This window comes from Nipponia nippon, unplaced genomic scaffold (assembly GCF_047370975.1).
Source record: "Nipponia nippon isolate SJK-2023a ecotype South Korea unplaced genomic scaffold, ASM4737097v1 scaffold_1, whole genome shotgun sequence".
In the NCBI taxonomy this organism is placed as follows: Eukaryota; Metazoa; Chordata; class Aves; order Pelecaniformes; family Threskiornithidae; genus Nipponia; species Nipponia nippon.
In genome coordinates this window covers 155,380,416-155,406,420 of record NW_028262290.1, presented here as the reverse complement: position 1 = coordinate 155,406,420, position 26,005 = coordinate 155,380,416, and the positions used below count along the sequence as shown (strand labels likewise).

Sequence of the window (26,005 nt, the reverse complement as noted above, 5' to 3'; positions counted from 1 at the left end):
GGATGGCTGACAGATTGAAGGAATTCATAAAAGGGAATTCAGAATTAAAAAAGAAGCCTTGAGGGAAATGGTTTGTGAACATAAAGTAAAATTATACTTTGTCTTAATGCTGACTAAGAAGAAATATGAAATACAAATGTGTAAAATCCCACTAAGGGCACAGGACTCATAAAAAAACCCAGTGGGAGGACACTTTCACCCCTTCCCCAAAGAAGAGAAGCAGACAGCCCCAACTGCCCAGCAAGGCTAGCAGGGGTCTGGACATGCCCCTTCCCTCCCCTAGCACTGCATGCACTCAGTAGCCACAGTTTTGGAAGTTATGATTCCTTTGGGTGACTTCTCTTCCCATATGGTGTGGGGTTTTAAACTGTCCTTCATATGCCTGCTTCTTTGGTCATATAGCAATGAGGCTGCATTGGCTCCATCACACTTTTTAAAGCAGGTCTAGGTCTGTGCTAAAGGATGCAGGGGCTGTACCTTGGTGAGGTAGGAATGAGATACAATTCTTACAGGGAAAATACACACTGAAAACTGAACAGGAACACTGAGCTGGGTACAGTGTTCCCTGAAAAAGTGGTTAGAGCAACAATTCTTGGCTCCTATAACCCAGCTTCTTATAAAAGGCATACTTAAACATTCTTCCTTGTGGTCCTCCTGCTTGGAAAGAGATCCTCTAAATAAATTACAGCACTTTGTTTAAATCTGATGAATGCCACAGTCAAGAAATCTGACTATGACATGGCAGCTGGTATGTTGGGTCTAGTGTGCGTCTTTCACATCCCAAAGTCAATCACATTCTCCCTTTTATTTTTCTTGGTACTGAATATGTATCCTGTGGTCTATAGGACTTGTCTACCATGTTTTGTGTTTGTACAGCACTGTGTCTGTGCAGCAGTTAAAAAATGGAAGACTCATCTGTTATTCCAGATCCTAAAGTAATATAAAAAATAACTAATCAAAACATATTAAGCAAAATAATAACAAATTTAGCTGAGGAACAGTTCAGTTTGAACCAGAGGTCTAAAAGACTTTTAGGTCAATTTCTCTGCTTCTAATTTCAGGAGAAGATTGCTCACTCTTTTCACATCAGAAAGGAGAATAAGTTACTCTCCACAGAACTCTTAGCTGTATTTAGGTTCTGTGGTTGGAAAAGATCCAACATATAATCCTGTCTCCATCCTGCTGCCTTGCAATATTCACAAATGTCCCTATTGAATCTAGCTAATGTAATTGTTGAAAGGAAGGAGTAAGACAAGCTTGGATGAATTATACATGCTTTTCCCCTCTGAGCTTATCCTCTCATTTCTAAACTCAATCCACTGCTCCACGCATCTGAGTGAGAATGAAGTTTATGGCAGCATCTCCACTGCTGATATCCTCATAAATATTGAGGTACCCCAACTGAGGTATGCTCACAAAGAAAGACAGACCGCCTATGCAACAGTTTCATCAAAGGGCTAAAGATTTCTGTATAGTATATGTGTCCATCAGTTAAATCTTAACAGGGGTCACTATAAAATTTTGGCCCTGCTGGTAAGTGCAAGTATTTCCCACAGTTAGAGCAGAGCAGAATTAAAACTGTGCATGTTCTTGGTTTTGTTTCTTTTGATTGGAAAGGAAATGATCTGATATTTGATTTTATTGTCAGTCTAAAACAAGGTTTATGGTAGCCTTGTACAACAAGAACTCAATGTTTCCATATCTAAAAAAGAATTAATAAATAATACAACTTTTTAGTGATAACTAAATCTACTCCATCTATTAGGAAATGCAAAATCAGGCACGTCTGTATTTTGTCCTATAAACAAAGCATTGTGGGGGCATATTTATGAATATACCTTTACCTCCATTGCCAGTATTTTTTGTGTGAACTCACTTGAGGTGTAAATATTTAATGCTTCTTTTCTCTGCATTACTATTTATTTTTCTGTGTGGGAGGAAAGGCATCCTTCAATACTGTGGACCAGGTAAATAATGTATTACTTAGTCCTGAAAAATGCCAGAGGAAAATAAATGAGAGCATATCTTACCTTTGGTCATAACAATGCCTGCAAGAGTTTTGTGGCGTGCATGCATGGAAGTGAAATTATCTGTCAGCTCCTGGAACTTCTGTGCAACCATTTGGTATACGGAGTCCGCAAAATCCTGAAAGACACAGTCAGAAAGAATTTTTTCACTTTCTTTGATTGAGGCACCTGGGCGTTTCTGCAGATTAGTCACCTGCTGTCTCTGCTGAGAGGTCCCTTTTAGAATTAGACACCACCTACCTGAGCAAAGATAAAAGGAGTATCTCTCTGTCGACTACCCACATCACCCTCAGAAATGGCCAAATTAACTGAATTAAAGCTAGAGACCCGTATTGACTAGGATTAGTGGTAAAGGGAGAAGATTTCAAGGTTGGCTTTTTTTCAGCCTCCTAGACGTTGGTCCAGGATCAGTTCATAGGAAATTTGTTGGTCCTTAAAGCATTTTGTTGTAGTGAGCTGAAGAGGTGGATATGTGTCCCACCAAACCACTTATTTCCATGAGCCCACTGAAAATTTCCATTAGCCCACTGAAGCCTGAGCGCTGAGCTGAGGCCTGGGTTATAGCTAAGGACCATCTATTTCTGCAGTCAAGGTGAGTTTTTAATGACTCACAGCTACTGAGGTAAAACAATCAGCTCAGAAATTGGGCTATGCTTACTGCTGTCAGAAGAGCACCATGTCTTGCTTCCACCTCGACAGCCACTGGGAGGAAGGGAAGGGGAACATCTGGTCGCACATCCTACCAAAGATGTTGCTTGCACAAGTTCACTGGTGTGCAGTAGTGCTGAGGTCTCCTCCTGAGCATGGCAGCTTTGTTGAAAGGTCAAATTTTTCTATGGACTGGGCTCTAGAGACTGTGTGGTCTGAACCCTCAGGTCTGAGTGAGTCCGGTCACCAGGGAGAGCCTTAGGAAGCCGGTTACTGAAGCCAAGCAGGGTAAAAGGTCTAAAAAGTGAATTCTGCAGACTGCGTATGGATGAATGTGAACCTAAACCAGCTCTGGTGCTCCTCAGAACACCACTACTTGGACCGTTTCCCTGCTGCACCATGTAGTATCTTTTAATTTACTTAATCTCTGCAGTTTGGCACAGACCCTTTCAAGCATACATTATAGATAAGTCAGAAGAATGTTGTTTGTGAGTATGAGTTGTTCTTAAAGTGCTTTGCAAGTCTGAACATAAAAAAGTAAGATCCAAAGGGGCTTGGTTTTTTTTTTTGAGACATATGATTTCTTGTGGGAAACCAAGCTGTACCTACTAATCCTTCCAGAAGCAGTTCCTGGGGGCTGGAGCTTACTCTGGGGTCCTGACAGGAGGCCTCCTGGCATCCTGCAATCTGGTTGTGCCTTTGTTAGGAAAAGAAGCTCAACCAAGCAACAATTCCAGTTTTTCTCCTGGTGTTGGGCTAAGCTACCTGGCAGCAGGTCCTGGTAAAACCGGCTCCCTTGAATTCACCTGGTTTCTTTAAGTGGGCTCATGGCACACATGGAAGAGAGGCTGAGTCTGATATTTAGCCTCCCTCACCCTGAAAGATCCACAGCCGTGCAGAAGTAAGGAAATGTATTTAACAAGATCATATCCATTCTTTTTCTCCCAAAACTGTTAATGGTGATGAAAACATGTTAGTGAAAACACAATATTTTAAATCGGGAGAACACAGCTATTTTTCAGAGGAAAGCAGATTCTAATTCCCAAATATTACCAGTAATACTACTGCCACTGAGAGCCTCTGCAGGCTGTACACCATATGTTTCTACAGTTTGTTGCAGAAAGTCAGCTTAATTTTTAAACTTTATTATAGCAAATATAAAAAAATCTAATTAAATAAAACATAACAACAATTGGGCAACCCCCTTTTCATAAAACCTGGAATATTTTTTCCATGTACAATCCTTGTAAGTGACTGCAATTTGATCAAATACATAGAGGATAGGATTTCTTTGACACAATAATTTTTCTTTGTTTTGCTAAATGGAGCTTTCCAAGGTATTGCTCTGAGAACAAACCATTTTTTCCCAAAAAGACAGTTTAATACACCATGGAATAAAATATGCTGGCTTGTTACAAAAGAAAGAGAGAGGCATATAAACCCTTTCTGGGAGATGCATGCAAAATTCTACACTAGAATTAGATGAAAACTAAGAAAAATTATCAAGAACAGCTTGACAGTTCGACAGTTCTTAAATGGAATTTCACTTCGACTGCATTTATACCTCTTCTAATCTAATTGTCCACAACCACCATGTGAGCAAGATATTGCTCGTACAGTGCTTCTGAAGGATGAATTTTGGGTCAATTCTCATTTGTCAAGCATCAAGGCACCCTTGTGATATAAATGCAATTATAGTCGCTTTACAGATGAATGAGTGAAGGCACTAAAAGGGTGAGGGACTGGTCCAGGGGAATACCATGGAGCTGGGCACAGCCAGGTGTTCTGATTTCCTGATGCTCTGGTTAAGAGCTCAGGGCTGGAATACCGCCTGTCTTTCATAATACGAAAGTTTGTTTCTAAACTTGTTTTCCCTGCTGAAGAGTGACTTCATCCATAACGGAAAACTAAAGTGTATTTGCAGGACTGATATAACTGGGCCCCATATGGTGGACTGAAAATCTGATCAGCTTTATTTAGACTAGAAAGAAAGAAAAAAAAAATAGTATCTCAACAAAACTTTTGGCACCATCATTTAAAAAAAGAATCAAATCATAAATTTCATCTCCTGCAGTACTGCAGTCCAATCCATGCCTGCATTTCTAGCATACCCTCCAAATCTGCATCCCAGGGCATTTTGCGCTCATTAAGAGTTAATTAGCTTAGAGGCACATACAATTCCTGAAAGAATAATTTTAAAAATGCTAAATAGAACAAATAACTTTTAACTTTGGATTTAGAAATCCCCACAGTCAGAGCTTTCTTTACTTCATTTGGCAGTAGGTTCCAAAGCCAGAGAGCAAAGAGGCTCACTAAAGGCAAAATAACGACATGACTTTAGATAACATTTAGGGACGATAAGGAATTCGGCATTCTCTGATCTCAAGGAGTGACCTGGGACATTAAAGAACAGCAAATCCATTAAAAGTGAAGCCTCTTAGCTAAAATAAGTCAGGCGAATATTTTTCATCTTGAATCCATTGCCTGAAAGGATGCCAGTGAAATTAATAGAAGCAAAGGAGTGACATACATGAATACATGTAGGATGCAGGAAAAACAACCAGAAAAATAGTGTCTAAGCTCAGAGGTCATTTACAGGCTATCCTATTGCCCTAAGTTTCCAAATGAATATTCTAAAGTAAAATGGAAAGGAGGAAAAGGAGCAGTCTATTTTTGCAGGTGGGGAAAAATAAGAAGTCAAGAGATGCACGGCTCAGCCCTGGAAGAGATTTGATACCCTGAGCATTGATCCTTGTAGTGCAGCTTTAATTTCAGGGCCTTGAATACTCTGGCCCTGAAAGCTGGCCCAGTGGCAGAGCTGGGTGTGGTGTTAGGTTCCTGATCTATACCCATACGTTGCAAGAAGTGTAGCACACTGCCTTCCCCTCTAACACACACCAGAGCAGCTGTTTGGCTTGACCCAGTCATGTGCAATGAAATCTGTGACAGCATGTCTGCCTATTTAGAGCCTTCAGACTGGTTCTCAATGTTTCTGTGAAACCAAAACTGGTTACAAACATATCTAATGCATCCAGGACAGATAGGGTGGAGATAAGAGTTGGTACATTTACCCCTGCTCAGTTTATAATGAGAGATTTCATTCCAGAGATTTTCTTGCTTTACTTTTAAGCAATAATCCTAGGATACTAAAAGATACATATCCAGATGATCATTACTGATAGGTTATAGACCAGCAAAATCCAACTATTGATGGCTATTGCGAGCCTGGTTCAACTTTTAGGATACAGGCTAGACTATGTTATCTGCCATCAGAAATAACTTAAAAACCATACACAAAAGGAACCATTCTTTTGTTATTCTCTACTTTCAAAACAATTAATCTCAGAGAAAAGTTGTGTTTGGTGATACCACAGTTCCTACTGCCAGATACGACTGAAAATAAAACACTCCATCTGGAGTCAATACAAGAGCCAAATACATCTTGGCAGCTTCTGAACAACTATCAGGTTGGTAGTAGAAAAAGGGAAAATCTCAGAAGATGAGGGAAAAAGAAGAGTAGAAACTTTCCTTGTGAAAGAGAAATTCAGTGCAATTAATAGAGGTGCATGCACTGATCACGCAACGGCAGAGAAATGGCAGCTTGGGGCAGGGGGACAGGGCAGAAGAAAATAAAATGATACAGACAGTCAGAACTCCGAAAATTTTTACCAAGACACATGGGAGAATAAATGCTCAAATGCCGCTTGAATGCTGGACATAGGAAGGACTTATGCTTAGGGGTTTAATCCCCTTGGAAAACTGGGGTCTGATACAAAACACACTGAAGCCAGTGGAAGTATGCCTGACTCTAAGATGCACCAGGTAAGGCTCAAGAGGCAAGGATGGGAGTTCAAGCATGCCCATGCCCTGGCCAGGCAGGGTGAGTTTGGCCATGCCAGCTTTGGGTGAGTGTTGGGAGGAAAAACAACTCTGGGGAAGAACTGACCTTCTGGGTGCCAAGTTTCTTTCAAATCCCCTGCTTTGGTTTGCCTGCTATCAAAATCTTACCTTTCATAGATCCTCACATAGATTGTTCTGTACAAACAATGTTTGTCTCAGAGCCAATTTCTTTGAGATCAAAACTTTACTTGGTCTTGTTAATACAGTGAATGGTATAAGTAATGCAAAAAAGACTGCTAGATCCACATCGAGGGGCAAATCTGCTCTCGGTTGCACTCAAACCATGCACATTGCCTAAAAGCCTACTGTCACTGGTGGAGGCAACAGTTTCTTGTTCAGGTACCTGGCAGAAGAAAGAAAACATAATGCTAAACTGTTCATTGTGAAAAAAGACTTTGAGATCCTGCAGTACTTAATGAGCTATATTTTAACATATACAAGGAGGCTGGAAAAATGAAAAACAGATGTCATTACTATTAAAACTGCATTGTGTTGTCTGAAGTATTAATCTGTCCTTGATTACCATATCAAATTACTTGTGTTATTCACAAAGGAAAATCAAACTTTAGATCATACCGTTACAGAACCAAAAACTTTTAATCATTTCTCAGCACTAATATTTCAAATGGTATAAATAATTAAATGTGTTCAAGTTTGCAATGGGAGTCTTCAGGGTAAAACTGACATTCAACAGGAGTAGTAAGGATATTAAAATCAATAGATTATAAAGGAGAAAGCCTTTAGTAAACATTTTCTATTGAAATCCTGTCTTAGGGTTTATAGGGTTGAAATATCAAAAAGGTTAGATTTGCATATGGATGGGAAGAAATATTCCACTATACAGATATCACTAGGGTTCTGTTTCTCCTGTCTCCCAAGTACTTTATTTTCCAGCAAATCACTGACATTTGGGGGGTAAATGTTGAACACGATGAATGGGGATCAGGTTGAATTAAGTTCACAACTCCCTTCACAGATAAAAGGAGATGCACACCTAGTTTTTTTTACTAGCCCAGGGGGAACACACACTCGTTGACAGCGGGAGTTTGTATTTTTTCCTGCAGAGAACTCTCGCTGTCTAAACAGGAGGGGAGGAAAACACAGCACAGAGAATATCGGTCCTGAAGCACTGCTTCTGGTCAGGGTGTGCAGCAAATTGCTACACAACACATTTTCCCAGGCTTGTAAATAAGTTTGTTGTAGCTAGTTGGAGATTCATTGCTAAGTGATTGTACCCTCGAGACAATGAATTAGTCAGGCTCTTCCCAGGTACTACATCATCTTCAAGATGCAACCTTGAGAAGAGAAATAGCTGAGGGTCATGGGCTGCCCTCCGCCATCAGTCTTCTAGCATCAATTTAACGCCAGGAGCTCCGCCAGCACGGTGGAAAGGGCTGAAGGAGGACCTAGAAGAATGGACAGGCAGGGGCGACCTGTGGAAGGAAGGAGGGCAGCAGGTCATGGGCAGAAGGTTGCAGGCTGGGTTCATTCTTTGCCCTGCTTCCTGGCAGCCTCAGTGCAAACCATTTGCTTTCCATGAGTCCCACTTCTCCAGAGGTAAAAGACGGTTTTTACCCACCTCTCAAGGGAACTGTGAGGCAAACGGCACTGATGGCAGTGAGACTCTCCAAGCAGGGTCATGCAAGGGCTTCTGCAGCCAGACTGGAGGCTGCAGTCCACAGCCCCTCATAACTCAGCCTTCCTTCAGCATGCACAGGCATTTACAGAGTATTACTCAAAGAACAAGGCACTGACAGGGAATTCATTGTGGTTCTTTCCTTGATATGTGCAGTAATTATTTCTCTCTGATCATAACTCCTACAGTATTGATCATTATGTCTGCTTTTGACTTATCCCTCAAGGCCAGCATATATGGGCTTTGTTTTATCTTAGATGGACGTGGTTTTAATTTGTCTGGTTGTATGTTTTCATTTCAGCTGACCGCGTTCGTATATCCTGTGTACAGACTGATTCAGAGGGGTCTTCTCGTTCATGGTTCTCAGAGGGGATTGGGTGTGTGCTGCTCAGGCAGTAGCTGGGTACACTTTCCCACACTGAGCTTCTAATGAAAACTCCAATAACACACTTCTGACACTGAATATTCTCACAGTTTTCTAATCAAGATTGATGGGGAAGATCAACTGTTCCTATTGATTCAGTCAAAAGAATCACTTTCAACACCCGCCCCCCCCCAATCTGTTCATAGTCCTATTACCAATGTTTTAGCTATGATATAATGCTGAGCTACCACAATGAATTCCTTACTTTTGTAATCATCAAATGTCCTGAATTTGCTCTGCATTCATGAAGGTTCCTCAGTGGCTCGGCTGACCTCGGCTGACTTGGCTGACTCACCCGGACTGTGCAATGGGCTCCTGGGCTCAGAGTCATTATTTGCTGGCTGCTTCCCTCTCCTCCCCTCACCCTGGCTGGAGGCTGGTTGCTCTGCTAATTTCCCAGGCCCCACAAACGTATTTGCCTCCACACCATTGCTTATATCATTAGTGATTGTTTACTAAATATCAGCACTGTGCTGGCTGCTGTATGAGGCAGAGTTTGAAGATTGTCTCTGTGTGGCAGACGAAAGAATGACAAAATGCCCCAAAAGACCCCAGAATGAGAGTCAGAATAGAAAACTCCTTCTTCCACCCATTTGTTTTTTGGGTTTCCCAGTAAACCTATGGCTTTATGAAAATGATAGCCACCCTCTGCCCTGGGGTTGGGAGGATACAGCATGCATGGAGAAATTAAGATGAGACAAAGGTAGAATGGGAGGGTCAGTTATGGTCTGTCTTTGGTGAACCTCAGCACTTTTATGCCTGGGAGGTTTCCCAATGACTTCTTTGGGTGTTAGATTCGACCCTGTTCTAATGAATGTGAGGTCTGCTAAAAACCATTTTATCAGATTTTGAAGAATTGTTCACATATCCAGCATATGCTCCAGCAATGATTAAAGACTGCAGTAGGCTTCTCACTTTTGATGTTTCTTGAGTGGCTAAAGGCAAGCTAAAAGTCCTTCACTGTGTCTGAAACTTTTTTACTAGGGAACCCAAAATTCTCCCAGTAAACTTTGTTTTAAATCCTTACAGTGAGATTTTCAGTCATGAATGGCAAAGAGGTACTGTGCCACTGTTCGCAGAATTTTTTCTTCAAATTTTTTCACACAAATATCACGTTTGAAATGGGGGGGACACACCAAATTTTATTCGGGCATTTGGGGAGGGATGGACAAATTTAGAAACTGATAGCTATGATGTGAGTTCTGCTACAATAAAAAAGCTTCTGAATTTGCACATAGGCACTACTATGTGATCCCGTAAATGAGATTAATCAATGTTAAATATCTCAAAAGAAATTTGTAGCAACAGTAGGAAGTACAAAGATCAAACAGGAATTTATTCTAAGAGCTCAGTGAAAAAAAATGGTCTGTCTTCTCAATATATCCCTTGACTACAGGGAATCAATCAAACTTAATATAATGTATCTTTTTATTTGTTTCAGAAACCCCTGGAGTGACTGAAAGAAAATAGAACACATAAAATAAGCATACTATTGAAAAAGGAAATGCTGTCAAATCCAAATGCCCCAGCTCCTCCAAAAAGTACGATTTTCTATTTAGTAGGAAAACATTTTGTATGTAGGTTTAATTAGAATCTTTAAATTCACATTAGTGTGTTAATGTTAGGATGCTAACAGATGAGCCCCTCTATTTGAGGTTGATTCATTGCTGTCTGCATTCATCTTGCTCTAAAAAGATGCTACCAATAAGTACCATTTCAATGAATTTAGAGGAAACAAGCTTTTCCACCAACATGAACAGTTGTTCCCTAAAGGAGGCCATGCTAAGTTTCCAGCTTTGCTTCTTCTGAGTACAGCTCTGCATTTATCGCTCTGGTAATGAAGAATGTCCATACCAATTTTGCAGAATCATTCTTGAAGTCAATACTGCACCTGCTAACAAATGCCAGAAAGGAGGGGTTGTTTGTTTGCCTTTTTTCTTTTCTTTTACTGATCCTTAACCCAAAAGCTTTCTTCCTACAGAGGCACACATAAGGTTGGCTGCAAGTGCTGAATAATTCAAAACAAAGAAGTAGTGTTCGCTTTGCAGCCTTGTGCCTGCTTTAGGACAAGCCTCAGGTGTCAAGCTGTTGTACACTATAGATATTAAATTAGCATGAATGGGTTTTGTTTAACTAGATAAAAGCTCTATAAAGCCACCAGTGCCTAGGAATGGCTAACTCTGTAAAAAGGCTTTTATGCTCTCTATAAAATCCTAGATTTTAGACTCATATTATGAGCTGTCTCTCTTTAATAAAACCAGTGCTTTGTCTGAGAAATGTCCTTCCAGTTTTCTATTTCCTCACTTTATCTTTCTTAGGTGCATTAAAACGAATATCCTTTAGAAACTAACGGTGGCAAAACCCTCATCACATACAATACTCTTGGCTGTTCGAGGTCCACTCTCTTCCCAAAGCCTAACCAGTTAGCAGCTCTTGGGTAAATGTTCAAAGCAGGGGGAGAACAGTGCTTGCTCAAATCTCTTGAGCATCACTTTGAAAATCTACGCCTGTGTGTTTATGGTTCTCATTAAGGGCCTGCGCTATTAAGAGCCTTCCCCATCACACATATGCTTTGTTAGATAAAGCAGGGTGCAGGCAGTGTCCAAAACAAATTTAATCTATTCTGAACTGCTGATCCCAGCAAGGCACTGCACAATGCAACTTTCTGAATCACTGCAGAGCAAGGCATATAATACACTGCGTGGCAATTACTATACAGACATTGGAATTTTTCCTTTCTTGTTGTTAAAGATCTTGCTGTCATTTGCTGTAATGATTCTTGAAATCCGGCTGTAACCTTGCTAACAACCTTTCCCTTGGCTGAGAGGGGTGGTAAGGCAATCTACATTTCATGTTACCTCACCCTTCTCTGGGCTTCTCCTCAAATGTGTAATTAGCAGGGACAGTTCTCATCATCTACGGTGGCTTTGTGCCAGGAGAGGCAGAACTGTGACTTCTGCTGAATCCCAGTTGCCACTCAGGCACCCAACAGAGCCATTTGGGACTGGTGTGTGCCTGGGGCCAGGGCTAAAACTAGTCCTTCCCTGACTTACTGTCCCTTGCTGGACAAACACAAGTAATTAATATAACATTGCTGAAAGTGAGAAAGAGTTTTACTGTTTTATATTTGCTGAGAACCTGTGTCTGAAGCTAAAAATTCACCATGACTTTAAACCCATGCTCTAAAAAACAAATACCACTTCCCCATCACCCTCCCCTCCATCTCCAGTCAATAAACTCCTACACAAGTGTCCACACCTTGAACCAGGGAATGGCCTTTTTAAACCCTGTGACAACACTTCTGGGCAAAAACCATTGCCTCAGCAAACTTGTCTTTAAGCAAGAGCCCAGGAAAGGACTGAGCGTGAGGCCAGGAGACTGTGGAGTGGCACTGTGTGGGCTGCTCTCCATGGGATGACCTTCCCTTGGGACCATACCTGTGCGAGGGGTGGAAAGGGTCTGCCTGTGGATGAGTGCAATGCAGCTTTCACTTACAGCTCGGGTTTCTTACTGCAAATAAAATCTTTAAGAGAACTTCCTCATCATCAGAGAGTTGCTTTGAGTGATTTATTCACTGTGGGCAATAAAAGAAGAGGTTCTTGGGGGAAAAAAAGACAAATAATAAATGGATAAACCCAGTAATTAAATTCAAAACCAATTATTTCTATTTATTTAACTATTTACACAGAAATCTCAAAGAAGGTTACCTACAAATCGACCAAACCCTAAAAAATTCCTGTCAGATAGGTAAGTATATTTATTCCTATATAATTGATGATTAAATTGAGAGACAAACAGCTTTAATATTTTGCTTATGTAAGCCAGTGTCAAAGACAAGAAATAGAATGTGGAATTCTTCTCTTACAGCAAAAAAAAAAAAAGCGTAATACAAATATGAATAGATTTCTTTTATCAGCACACCATAGCTCTGGAAGGGTACCTCTAAGAATCTCTAAGGTGTCTGGCATGACACGTCTGGGCTTCCATGTACAGCCGTGGAGTAAGAAAGAATCTCCCAAAATTCAAACAGCAATTCCAGAGAGAAAAGAGGAATAACCAGTTTCATACCCAGCTCTCAGAATATATAAAACTGCGTCACCAATCTGTGTTTTTAAGGTAATCGCTGGATATTAGCTCCCTTGCGAAGATGCACATAACCTAAAGGGCACTCCAGTAAATTACACCCAGCATGTGCCTCTCTCCTGCTCACAGGGCTCCTCAGCAAGGAGAAGCTGGGCCACAAGCCTTGTGCTTCTCTTTTCAGTCTACAAAACTGTCCTGCCAAAACCTGGGGGAGGTTGCAGCACACAAGGGCTACACAAAATTCTTGGACTCAAGAGCTGACTAATATGGACAGCAAGGTAAAACATGCTGCTTGGAGCCCCTGAAAAGGATAAAAGCAGAAAAGTGAAGGATTTCAAGGCTGTCTGCCGTTGCACCTTTGTCTTCTTGTCTTTCTTCATCCCTTCTCCTCCCGTGATTATGTGTTTAACCATTTCCCCCACCTCTTCTGTCAAGTGAATCTGTGCTTAGCCTCACAGAAGTATTGTCTAGGTGGTCTGGAAACCCAGACAAACTATTATACAAATCGAAGTCTGTCCAGTTTCTGATAACACCAAAACTAATTTATTTTTTGTTTATACTCCACTACCTTTGACAAAGCTTCCTCTAGAGATTTATATCTCCATCCTTACTGCCTTCCAACTGTTTGTCAATTTTTTTGTTTTGCAACTGACAAAAGGAAAAAAAAAATCTGACATCAACCTTGGAAGAGGTACAGAGTGCAGAAGTTTTTTTTTTCAGATGTGATAAAATCTTGCCTAAAACCATGTCCAACCTTTTCAGTAGAAAGTCCAGATGGCTTTGCAGCCTGTACAACAGACTTTATTCACTGATGCTTCTCTAAGTGTCAGCAGGGTGTTGTCTTCCAGAACTAGTAAATGTGCAGTGAAAGGCAGCTCGGAGGGGAGAAATAAACACAAACAAAAAACCCCCTCACTTAAACCCCCCTGCCTCCCCCCAAAAATCAAATTAATCTGAGAATTTCTACATGCATCTGACTGAAAATTCCCCCTGGGTGGAGAAAGGCTTTGCAAACAACTGGAGGTGTAACGGATGGGGTAGCAGTTCAGACGGCTCCAGGCTGAGTAGTGATTTACGCACTCACTGCCAACTCTAGGTTGCCCTTGCCTGCATTGCAAATATTTCAACTACAGGATCAGGACCCTTCCCAAGTCTGTATATAGGCTTCAAGCTGCAGCATCTCTTAATGTTGTTTTCACTATGGTCAAATTAGCACAAAGAAGCATTTATGAGTCGGACAGACAGGCAGGGAAGGGGGTGGGTGAAGGCTCAGGCATTTGGGCTGAGTTTCTGCCCCTGTGCCTGGATCCCCTGCAGCCTGATGCCAGGTGTGCCCTCAGCCCCTGCCTCAGTTTCCAATCTGTAAAACAGGAACATTTTGGTGAAGCCATGCATGTGACTTCTTTGATATAGGTGGGGTCAAAGTACTGCTTTACTTCAATTTATGGCCAGGCTTACCATGGGATTAGCACTGCCCTGCCCATCCCTCCACTCTGCATAGCGCCTAGCTTTAGACCTAGGCAATATGGGAGGACAAGCAGTAAAACAGCTCTGCTATGGCCAGCACTGGCCCTGCAACTGTACCGAGCCCTGACTGCAGCCAGATCCTGCACTCAGCAACACGAGCGTGGAGGGAGTTTGCCTGGTCCACACCAGGAGAAAAACTGCCTGCTCTTGGTGCCAATTCTGAGTCCTCCAAGGGAGTCTGGAAGAGAGAAAAGCTCCAACCAATATGAAGCTCATGCAGCTATCGCCATTTTAACCACCATCCGTGTGATACTAGTGGCAGTGGTTAATACTCAGTCACCTCGTTAGTATTCCCGATTCTGTTATAATTGTGTAGCCTTGCGGTTGGCAGCGCTCTTGCTCCACGTCTCTGCAGAGTTTATCCCAACACAGGCGTGCACCAGGACCAGAGAGCCTCGGTACAACTGCAAGGCAAATAATAAGTGATAGCAACAGTGGGGAAATTCTCAGAAGAGAAGAAAAAAAAAGGGGGGTGTGTGGAAGAAAAGAAAAAAAAAAAAAGAAAAGTAAAAAACCAAGAAAGCTGGTGCACACAAAGCCTTTCCAGCATGTCTCTGGTTTTGTTTCTCATTGACACAGTACTCTCATTTTGAGATGACAGCTGCGGTCCAGACTTTGTCAGGTAATTAATCTGGATAGTTCATTTTCACAGGTGAGTAGCAGGTTGGCAAAGTCTCCTCTAGCAGTGGTTTGTGTTTTTTTTTTTTCTTTTCAGAGCAGCATGGGCATGAAAGTGTGTGTGTGAACATGTGCACAAAACACACTCTCAGACCTGGCCAGCCATTTGTTCCTTCCTCACCGCAGGGCTATACGCTGCAAGTAGATGCTGTGTTTTGGAGGGTGAATGCAAGGAAACCTCAGAGAGGAATTTAAAAACATCAGACTTGCTCTCATTGATTACAACCGACAAAACATTAAAACCGCTAAGTTACCTTGCCAAGGTTGAGCACCACTGGTCTGACTCACACAACTTCTGTGTGTTTAGAAATGAAACTGATTAAAAAAAAGAAAAAGAGAAAGGAAGAGAGAGAAAGAAAAGCCATCATGTCTCTTGGCGGGGAAATGGGGGGTGATCTACTGCATTTTAACATTTGATTAGTCGTGAAGTAATGCAATAATAATAATAATAATATTTTGCCCATACAGCAGTGACAGCTGAAATGAGCACATTTTCTTTTTCACGATGCAGACAGTGCTCAGCAAGGTCATCGAGCTGGGAAACGTGATTCTATGGTTCTTGTGTCAAAGTGCCAAAATATCCTTTCACCGAAGCTGTACACCTTCAAGCCATCCCTGAGCTGCACAGAGCCATTTTCTTCTGTTTGATTGTTTCTCGTCACTTCCACATTGTGCCCCAAGATATCTATCTTGACAAATGGCTGGGTAATACATGGCTGGGCAACACAATTGTACCTCAGAGTCTCTGTCCTCCACAGCCAACACAGGCTTTCTTTATTTCTTCTTCCTTATATTCCTTCTTCCTTATATTCCTTCTTCCTTATATTCCTTCCTCCTTATATCTCTTCTTCCTTCTTCTTATAATCCAGTATGTTCTTAAAACCTAATCTGCATATTAGTCTGTTTTATCTGTGTCCTGGGGTACCCTACCCCTCTGTTTCCATGGGCAATCAAGTGATGGTTCTATTCAGTTTGTGCTGTGAAAGGATGCAATGTTATGTCATAGGTTTTTGTCTCCTTGCCTAATAATATACTTTGAGCCAAACAGAATGGTGAGCTGTAGCATCTCTGTCAAGGATAACAAGCTTTAGTCCCTAGGGGCAGGGTGCCCTGATGGAGAACAGTGCAGTGGGTCCTAGGCAGTTGGCTACGCTGGGAGGAGCTGCGTTAGGAGAGGTGGATTTAGGAAACTGAGCGCTCTTCACCTTTTCTTGAATGTTTGGTGTTGTTATTTCTAAGTGAACATTTCAGTAGCTACCCTCATTTCCAGTGATCAGCCCACGGAGTCATGCAAGATGCCTGAGTGATGGCTGTGTTCTGGCCATCTCTTCCTATAAGAGACTATTTCTCTCCCCTGACCGTACAGGGAGCCCAGATCTACTGTCTCTCAGCAGCAGATTATATCGGTTGTCTATCCCTTCAATTTCAGTGCTGTAGTAATAGTGAATATGTACCAGTAGTAAGTGATCAGAATAAAGTGATTTCCTTAGACCAGAAAATGTAATAAAATCCCCTCTCCTAAATCCCATTTAGCTCTACATTCATTATATTGCCATGTTTTTGTAGTGAAATGTTCAGATCCTATTGAAATGTCCTAGATATTAATTTTCACTGCCAATAACAGGAGTCCTGTGCACTTAACATTGTCCTTGGAACACAGTAAAAATATGTTTCAGCAGCTAATGAAATTATCACAGACCCTGCGACCTGGAAAACAAACAGAATAATAAAGTCTTACCCTTGCTGGCTAAAATGATGTGGTACAGCTGTATCTTGTCACATACTTTATATATATATATATATATATATATATATATATATATGTATATGTCATGCCAAATTGTAGATTGCCATTTTATATATATTAAGGTGCTTAAGGAGGCTTTTTTTAGCTGACATTTCCAACACATCTCAACAACTGTTTTGCTAGAATCTATGCCATGTGTCATGTATTTTATGGTTTCTTTAGCATATATAGGGTTTAACTGTTGGAAGACTAACACTCACCAGCTTGTAACAGAGATGTAGTACTAGTGTTACCCCTTTTTTCTCTATCCAAACTTTAACATCTCAGGCTTTACTACTTTTATTTTGTCCTTAATATTTTTGTGCAGATAGAACTAAAAAAAGACAGAACAAACTCTCATCAAAGAGGTACGAAGATGTCTTTCAAGGCAAGGAAGTCTCTCACGGTACAAAACTGGGAGACACTTGAGGGAACTTATTGTCATTGCACAATGCATTGTCATACCACAAAAAAGGACAAAACCTGGGCTTCCCTTGGGTTTTTAAGCATCAGACTTGCATAGGTAGATGGTTGGAGGCCTTCGAAGAGCTCAGTCTCATTGCAGGCCCAAACTAGATGTAAGGTTGTCCTTTTATGTTATGTGATGCCAAGGACATAAGACTCAAATGCTTTTTGGTATAGACATGACAGACTTGGTCAGAAGTTGTAATCATTTTATTGAAGCAGCTACCGAATCCCTGTGCCTCAGTTTCTCTACCTGCATTTATCTGCTTGCAGTTCCCCAGAGATCACCTCTCTCATGGCCTCAGTATGTAAATCTCTGTGGCAAAATGAAGCATTGCCATCACAGTGTTGGCACGTCAGCAACACAGGCCAGCTCATCTGCATCAAAGAGACAAAATGAACACTTATTTCCTTTGCAGGTGAAATTCAGCTATAAAACCAGTTGTTCAAGACCAATGGGAGATGACACTGCAAAGCCATCCTTCCATCTGTGTCCACCTCTATTTAAAAAAATGAGCTAAGGTTCTAATTTTGCCTTCTTGGTTGCCCTGCTGGGAAGGCAGAGGGGTGCGTTGGCTGTCACACCTTGCAGTAGGGAGAAAAAACACTTTCCACCACGTGGCTCCAGCAGCAGTTGCTTGCTTTGTGTACTGGCTGGTAGCAAATCAACAGCCACGAGCTCTCCAGGGAGGTACACGGCTGTCCCAACAGAAGGATACAGCAGACATCAACTCACACATCACTGGTCAGAGGCAGCCCTTGCGAAACAGTGTTTGGGCAAAGGCCTCCATCACAGCCAGCAACACCAGTGCCATTAAGGACTACTTGTTTTAAGGAGAAAATGACCAACTTGGGCTTAGGGACACCAAGCGCTGATTCTGGTTCTGGTTCAGTACCTGGCAAGAGAAATGCTTTTGCAGCTTGCACCACCTTCACAGGTATCCTACATAATGTAGAATAAGAAAGAAGGGAGCCCCCTTTGCTGGTGGTCTTGTTCTTCCCCAGGAAGGTCGAGGATACAGGAGCATTCATACCACAAACATTTCTAAAAATCTCTTAAGAGATTAGCAAAGTCCCTTAAAGGGAGCACAATGCAATCTACTTTGAGAATTTTAGTTTAGAAAGCCTCAAATATAAAACCCAGCTCAAAAGGCACAAACTAGTGCAAAATGAACAATAAGAAAGAAATAATTATTAATGACTGGCACATGTTTGTGCCAGTTTTGGCAAAGGAACCACAGCGGCTGAGGTCCTCAATTAGTAAGAACAGGGTGAGCTACATTTATTTCCATGTGGCAAGTCCAATTGGACATGGCTGAGACTGCCAACCAACATGCTTTCTTTTTAGTGGTAAAGCACTTCAAAAACCAACTTCTAAATCCACCATCACTGATAACTTCAGAAAAGTTTTCACTCGTCCTTTTCCCCCTACAAAACCTCCCTGCCAGGCTGTAGTTGTGTTACATAGAGAAAGAATTCAGAATCTGACACAGCCCTTGGAGAAATCCATAGAAATATTCACCTTTGCTTAAGAAGGTTTTGGGTTGGACTTCCTGTGTCTTTAAAAGTGGAACATTGTTGCTATTTCATGAGTTCAACTTTTATGCAAAGCTTTTAAAATTTTTGCTTGTGCATTTAATTTCAGTCTACATCTGTAGAAATTTGGAATAGCTAATGGCTATCAGTGATGCCTACCAACACATTTTTTCTGGCCAACTGGCATTGATGTATACCCGTAGCATGTCTTTTGCTAAGTAGTACTATTTCTAAAAATCTCAATGACTAAAAATCAGTCACTCAGAACTTACTGCAGGGGATTGCAAATAGCAGCTCTCAATTATGGAATGGAGACAGACTATAAACCACAGTATGAAACAAGGGATGGGATATTGAAACAGACAAAAAACTTTACAAATGTTTCTTGCAAAAAAGCAAGAGAAGATGACAGCTAGTAGTCCTCGTCCCCTGCCTTTCCTCCCAGATTTCTCCACTCTTTCTCACACGCTACTTGCTTGTTTACCATTTTTTTACCCGTTGGCTTTTCACTGTTTCTTCTGAATCACTCTCAGATGCTCTTTACTAAGGTTTATCTTGTTGTCACATGCTAACTCCTTTCCCTTGTATCCTCCAGACATCCTTTTTTTTTTCTTTTTTTCTCCTGCTGTCATTTCACCTCCCCTCTGAGAAGAGAGGGATCCTGAGCATTACAGGTACATGGCATAAGGGCATGAGTAGGGAAGATCTACGATGCCAGGTCCAGGTGGTACGACCTAGCGTTGAGCAGAGACACAACCTGCCACAGACTGAGCCAAGGACGTTACTCAGTGTGTACACTGGAAAATGTAATCATCCCTGCCATCAGCCGGGAGACTTTCTGCAAACGGATGAATATTGTGGGTTAGTAGGAGGACTATCAGCTAGCGAGATGAATGCAAGTCCTGGCTTTGGATGAGGTACCGGATGAGGAGGGACCACACGTAACAGGAATTAAGCTCATTTCTTTCAGTGGCTTTTCAGCTTTACCTCAATTTCAGAGCCTGCCCAGAGCTCCTTACCACCACCCATGGGTGGAATAAGAGCAGAAAATAGATCAGCAACAGTGAAGTCCCTGGCTCTTTTCCCTTTTCATGCTAGAGAAAGCTAGCTAGAAACTAGGAAATCATTGCTGTATATTTTACAGAAATTACAAAATTTCAGCACTCTGACCTAAATCCTCCCTATCATGCTTTTTGTGGGACATAAGGAAAAACTGCCAACCATATCTGCAAGATTAATAAGAACAAAAAGTCATGAAGTCCAAGGTAAGTGACGGATACATGGAGTTAATAGATGGATGGATGCACAGGTTTTTTTGGGTGAGTAATGCTACAAAACGCCCAAGCATCTAAGACTGCACAACTTTACTGACTTTACCGCAGATGCTTTTGGCTTACTATGGTCCTCATTTGCCTTGCTCAGAGGCGTGCTTACTCGAGCAGCAGAAGGGGCTACTGTACCAACTCCAAAGTGAATAAAGATGCTCGTAATCCCAGTTTGGACATACTAATTGCACAGGCAAGCGAGTGCACATGCGCTGAATAAAACAAGCTTGGCAGTAGTTGGGAAATGGCCCTGCTCTGCTGCACATTCTCCTCTCGGATCTGTAGGCACATCCCACCACGTAGGCACAGTTTTCCTACCCCTTCTCGCAGCTCTGGGCATGACCACGGCTGGGTGAGTGCAAAGCATCCCGGGTGTCACTGCTGCCACGGCCAGCATTTCCTACGCCTCCCAGCAAGCCATACATCATCAAATATTGATATGGTTCCAGTAGGCTGCCACTCCTGACATTTGATGTATGGCTTTAGGTGTTCTCGTTTTAATTCTAAGGAGTCAATGAGGGATCAAAGGAAATGTCGTATTTATCCCGTGCGGGGTGCAGTGTGACATGTCTCGAACCAGCGAGGGAGGAACTGTAGGGCTGCTGAATTCCCACCGGCTCTTTCCCTGGCGTCACACAGTTAAGAGGACGAAGGCCAGGCTTTTAGTCAGCAAGTGAATACTGTTGCCTGCCCTCCAACATTTCAAATATTTATCGTGTTAAATATCAACTTGGAGAATATTGTGTTCGTTTAAGCTTTTCACGTTCCAATGATTTTTTATTATTTCCATCGACCAAAATAAATGAAGAAAATGTTTCAGACTACACATGAAAGCATGTAAAAATCAATAACTGGATTTTAAAAGATCTAGAATGTCTTGAATACATTCATTTTTCAAACATTTTTCTCTGATCTTTAAATAGCTTTTCTTGGAGCATAACATTTTTTGAAAAGTCAAATACAGAGCATTAAGGGTATAATTACCATTTTAATTATAACTCAATCATCCTATCTACTTTGCATAGAAATTATAGCTTTTATGCCAGGATTTTGGGTACTCACAAACATTCAAGAGTAATTAATGCTAGAGTTTTTCACTGTATATGAACTTTACTTTGTAGCACTTTTTTCAACCAGGCTTCATTCAAAAAGTGTAAATATACTGATTTTTATATTCACAATTTTCAAGCAAAAAATTCTTCTCCATAAATGTCTGTAAAGCTAAGACCAAAAAAAAGATCAAAACCTGACAATCTTGAAAACAAAATGCATTTTCTTCCCTCTTCAAAAGTGATCCATATATGTAAGTATAGCCAGATAAAATGCCAGTGGCAGTAATAAAAAAATTCCCACTCATCAGTACCTGACCAGACTCATGGGGCATTTCTGATAATTTTGCCAATATTTCTGGAAAGCATTTAAGATTCAAAACTTTTTGTTTCTAGGCACCTTTAACATTTATTTTTCCTGTTTGAATTTTTATGAAAAAAAGCTATTTTATTTTAGAAAATGAATTTGCCTGAATGACCCTGTAAAAATGCCTGTTTTATCCCTCTGCAATTACAAGTATGTGTGTGTGTGTGTACACATGTGAAATTCAGCAAAATCAATTACAACAAAGCTGTTTTTCATCTGGTTAACACCACAATGTTAGATTTAAGCTATTTCTCCTTGTCAGTGTTGAAATAGGAAAGAAAATATTTTAATGATTATAATTATAATGAAATAAAATGATCTTCCATTTACAAATAGGCAATGTTTCTTATTTTACTGACTTTTTGTCTGTTCCACACATCACAAAAGACTATTCTGTGCATTTCTATCATTCTCCACGTGTTGTGTTCTGTGGTGTGCTGGAGCAGCAGATGCCTTTTTCATTTCCTTTAAAAGCATGATAAAGCCACACAAATTTTACAGAGGGGTTTCACAGAACATGTCCTCTGTCTTTGTTTGGACGTTAATGATATCATGGCATTTTCTGTGCTCATTTATCATTTTTGGCTCAAGCATTTTTGGGGAGAAAAAAGATAATTCTCCTGCCAGCAAGGCTCTGGCTCAAGTTGCCGTGCTTCACCCCCTAGAAGTGTCTGTCTTTGTGTGGTGCAGTGGGTTCTTCTGCACATGGAATTGCTTTTGCCTTCAGTGAAAGCCTTGCATGAAAGCCCAGGCCAAATCAAGCCCCTCATCTGGGAAGTGCTGGGGGATCTGGGGGGAAGATTCATGATGCTTATTATCAGCTTGTACTTGAGACAGACGTCTTACACTCCCAGTTGTGGAGCTACAAGTAGGTTACATCTGAAATGCATGTGATTAAAGCATTTATGCCAAAACACATTGTGCATTCTGCATATATATGTGTAAATAGCTCTAACTTTTTTGATGGATGAATGAAAAATATTTTCTTATTATACCCATCAGCAGCATAAAGTGAAAGTGAATAGATTTTATAGTTGGACTGCTCCGTGTTCTTGACAGTTTTGCAAACAGCCCTCTCAATTTCTCTCTGCCCCTAATCTTTGCCAGGCAAAACTAGGATCCTGATGCCATTTTAACACAGGTATCTGAAAAAAAAAAAAAAAAAATGAGCGGGTGTGTGGAAAGGGAAGCAGAAAACAGATTTTATCAGAATCAGTCAGCTGGCCTGACTCGTCATTGACCTGCACCTCGTGTAGTCACTTACCCCAGTTCTAGAGAATTTCATAGAATCATAGAATAGTTTGGGTTGGAAGGGACCTCTAAAGGTCATCTAGCCCAGCTCCCCCGCCAATGAGCAGGGACATCTTCAACTAGATCAGGTTGCTCAGAGCCCTGTCCAACCTGACACTGAAAGTTTCCAAGGATGGGGCATCTACCACCTCTCTGGGCAACCTGTGCCAGTGTTTCACCACCCTCATTGTAAAAAGTTTCTTCCTTAGATCTAGTCTAAATCTACCCTCTTTTAGTTTAAAACCATTACCCCTTGTCCTATCGCAACAGGCTGTGCTAAAATGTTTGTCCCCATCTTTCTTATAAGCCCCCTTTAAGTACTGAAAAGCTGCAATAACGTCTCCCCGGAGCCACCTTTTCTCCAGGCTGAACAACCCCAGCTCTCTCAGCCTGTACTCATAGGAGAGGTGTTCCATCCCTCTGATTTCATACTGCCTGGTGCAGTGGAAGATTTCAGAAATGCCTAAGCCCATTGATTTCCTATAGACTTGAGTCTTGTCCGTGCCGAAAACTTCTACCTGCTGAATTTAAATCAGCTGTTAAACTCTACGTGAAGCTAAACCAGTGCAAACTGATGTATGGCCGTGTTATTGTCATGTACTTACAAGATGGCAGGGAGACAGGAATGAAAGCTTTTTCCTCCCTCCCTATTTCATTTTTAAGGAAGAGTCAATCCTAATTTTGCCTTTAGGCTCTGGAAAGCAGGAACTGGGCTGACAAGGTTTGGTTATCCCAGATATATATGCCAGGATAACTCCAGTTATCCTGCTGGACAGGTTTTTGTGTGTCTGAGCACCAATTTGATGGGTGAAGCAAAGTCCGCTGCCCAGTGTGAGCTGTCCTAGTGCCCAGGAAGAGGACACCCTCCAAGCAAGAGCTCAGGTGGTGGAGAACTGCTTCCTACCCCTCTTCCTGTCCCTGCATACTGACGTTGCTGAACCAACACATTATGGGCAATAGGAACAGACCCTGACTAAATCCAGATGAGTTATGCCATGCAGCAAAGTCTTAACTAGGGCCTTCATTCAGTAATAAACAGGGCCAGACTTTAATCAGGGACCTGGCAGAGCCATTCCAGTCTGTAGCACTGTCCTGGCAGGTGGCGGACTGGACTGTAGTCTGATTTATCTGGTGTTTGTGAATGCTGCAGGTAGGAGCCCTTTTCTGCTGAGGAGCTGACAGCTGCTGGGTCTGCAGCCAGGGCCCCTACGTGCAGCCCACCATGGTGGCGCACAGCAAGAACCTCCTGGGCATGAGGAACCAGGGGAAACTGCAGAGCCCTCAGTCAGCTGTGCATGATGCCAAAGAACTGCCTGAGCACATGGTGGACTTTCTGTTGGAAATACACTTAAAAGTACATTTTTCCTCCCTCGAGCTACACTGTGTGGACCTTAATGGGAGCTGGAGCTGTGGTTAGGCCTCCTCTCCCAGAGCCAGCCATGCTGGCTGGAGATACTGCTATCCCCAGCAGCTCCTCAGCAATGCCCAGCTCTGCTGGCACCAGGGATCCAATCCTTGCTCCAAAGCAAATGCTTCAGATCACCTTTACTGTGGGTGTTAAGTTAACCCAACTGCCTTCGTCTCCAGTAGATTTCAGCGCACTCTTGCAGTGTGTCTCAGCAGGAACAAGTTCCTTTTTTTTTTTTTTTTTCCAGTGGATGGTGTTTTATTAATCTATTATGTCAGTACTCAGCTTAAAATAGGTAGATCTGCTCATCTGCAGTACCGATCTGCTGCTGATCATCTAATAAAACAAAGCACGTTTCAGTCTTTGGAGTACCAGAGATACCAGAGTTTTTGTGTTGTATTTATACAGTAAAGTTTTTGGAATATTTATTCACTATCAAAAAACAGGCACTTTTCTAAACAAATTAAGCCATTCATCTGAATGTGTTGATTCTAATCTATGCAGAGCTATAGTAATTTTCCATTAAATGTTAGCAAAACCTCAACTTCAAACTGAGATCTAGATTCTTTGTTACAGCAATGAAACAGCAACATTAGAAAGCATCTGAAATAATTCATTTTTATTTTTATGTCACTCTACTGTAAATTTTGAAAGGGCCTAGGCTCAGTCCTCAAAGTGCATTGAAAAATATTTTCCCCTAAACAGGCCTGGACTGCAAATAAACCCTGATCTCAAGACTCATGTGGAAAATAGGATTAATAGTGAAAATACTAGGTCAGCATAAGCCATAATGGTGCTGTAATGATGCTGAGGACTGGACTGGTTCTTTCAGTTTGTTTCTTATAGAAGGCAAAAAAAAAAAAAAAAAAGAGGCGGATATCCTTACCTAAAGAAAAATGACCATAGAGCAAGCAATAATTCTTACGTTCTGTTTTGGTAATACCTTCAATTTAACAACTGTCTGTGAAAAGGAGTTTCTCACAATGAGTTATTTAGTCACTATGCCATCTAGGGTATAACTGTCATTCTGAAGGGAACATCCATGCTATGATTTGCTGTCAGTCTGTTGTACACTGTAAGTCCATTCATTTTTTCCCTTAACAGGTGAAGATAATGCTGTGATACACAGTAAAAGATAGATGATAAAAACAATTCTTTAAGAAAAAAAATAGACACAAGGGGTTTGGCAGGAAAATATGATAAAATGTTCCATTCTCCTTTTTAAAGTACTATAATAAAACATGTCTGAAGTGAAGTACAGATAACATAAACAGCAGAGCATGGATCTGCAATCACAGCATGATATTGCATAAGGAGCAATCACGAAGCATTCCCACCACGGTTGCTTGTCACACATTATTAACAAGAGTGTTTAGGACTATTAAATAATTGTGCTAAAGGGACATGATCAACTTACAAAAAAGGTGTCGTATTTGTATCAGTTGTATTTGACTTGACAGAATTATGAGTAATTTCAAACCCAAAGATTTTAAAGCCAGAAGGGACTGTTTTGATCTTCTCATCCAGCTTCCAGCACAACACTGACCATGAAAGTGTTGCAACAGATTTTCCTGAAATTAGCTCAGTAACTTGCAACTCAGAGGAAAACCAAATGGAAAACACTCTTCTCTATCCTGTTCTTGCTCATGGCAACTGGTAGAGGTTCCTGAAGACTGGAAGAGAGCAAATGTTACTCCTATTTTCAAGAAGGGCAAAAAGGAATATCCTGGGAATACAGGCCTGACAGCCTCACCTCCATCCCTGGGAAGGTGGTGCACAAAATCCTCTTGGAAAGCATTTCCAAACACGAGGGACAAGAAGGAGACTGGGTGAGCAGTCCGCGTTGATTTATGAAG

General features: G+C 41.4%; 1 protein-coding gene across 1 annotated transcript in view; it reads right to left on the bottom strand.

Annotated features, from left to right (window-relative positions):
• Window positions 1–26,005, bottom strand: part of ADARB2 (adenosine deaminase RNA specific B2 (inactive)) — a 319,924-nt gene that overhangs the window by 61,725 nt on the left and 232,194 nt on the right. The window contains exon 4 of the mRNA XM_087729609.1: window positions 2,031–2,145. Within this exon, the coding sequence (XP_087585735.1) occupies window positions 2,031–2,145 (115 nt within the window). The remainder of the gene's footprint in view (window positions 1–2,030; window positions 2,146–26,005) is intronic.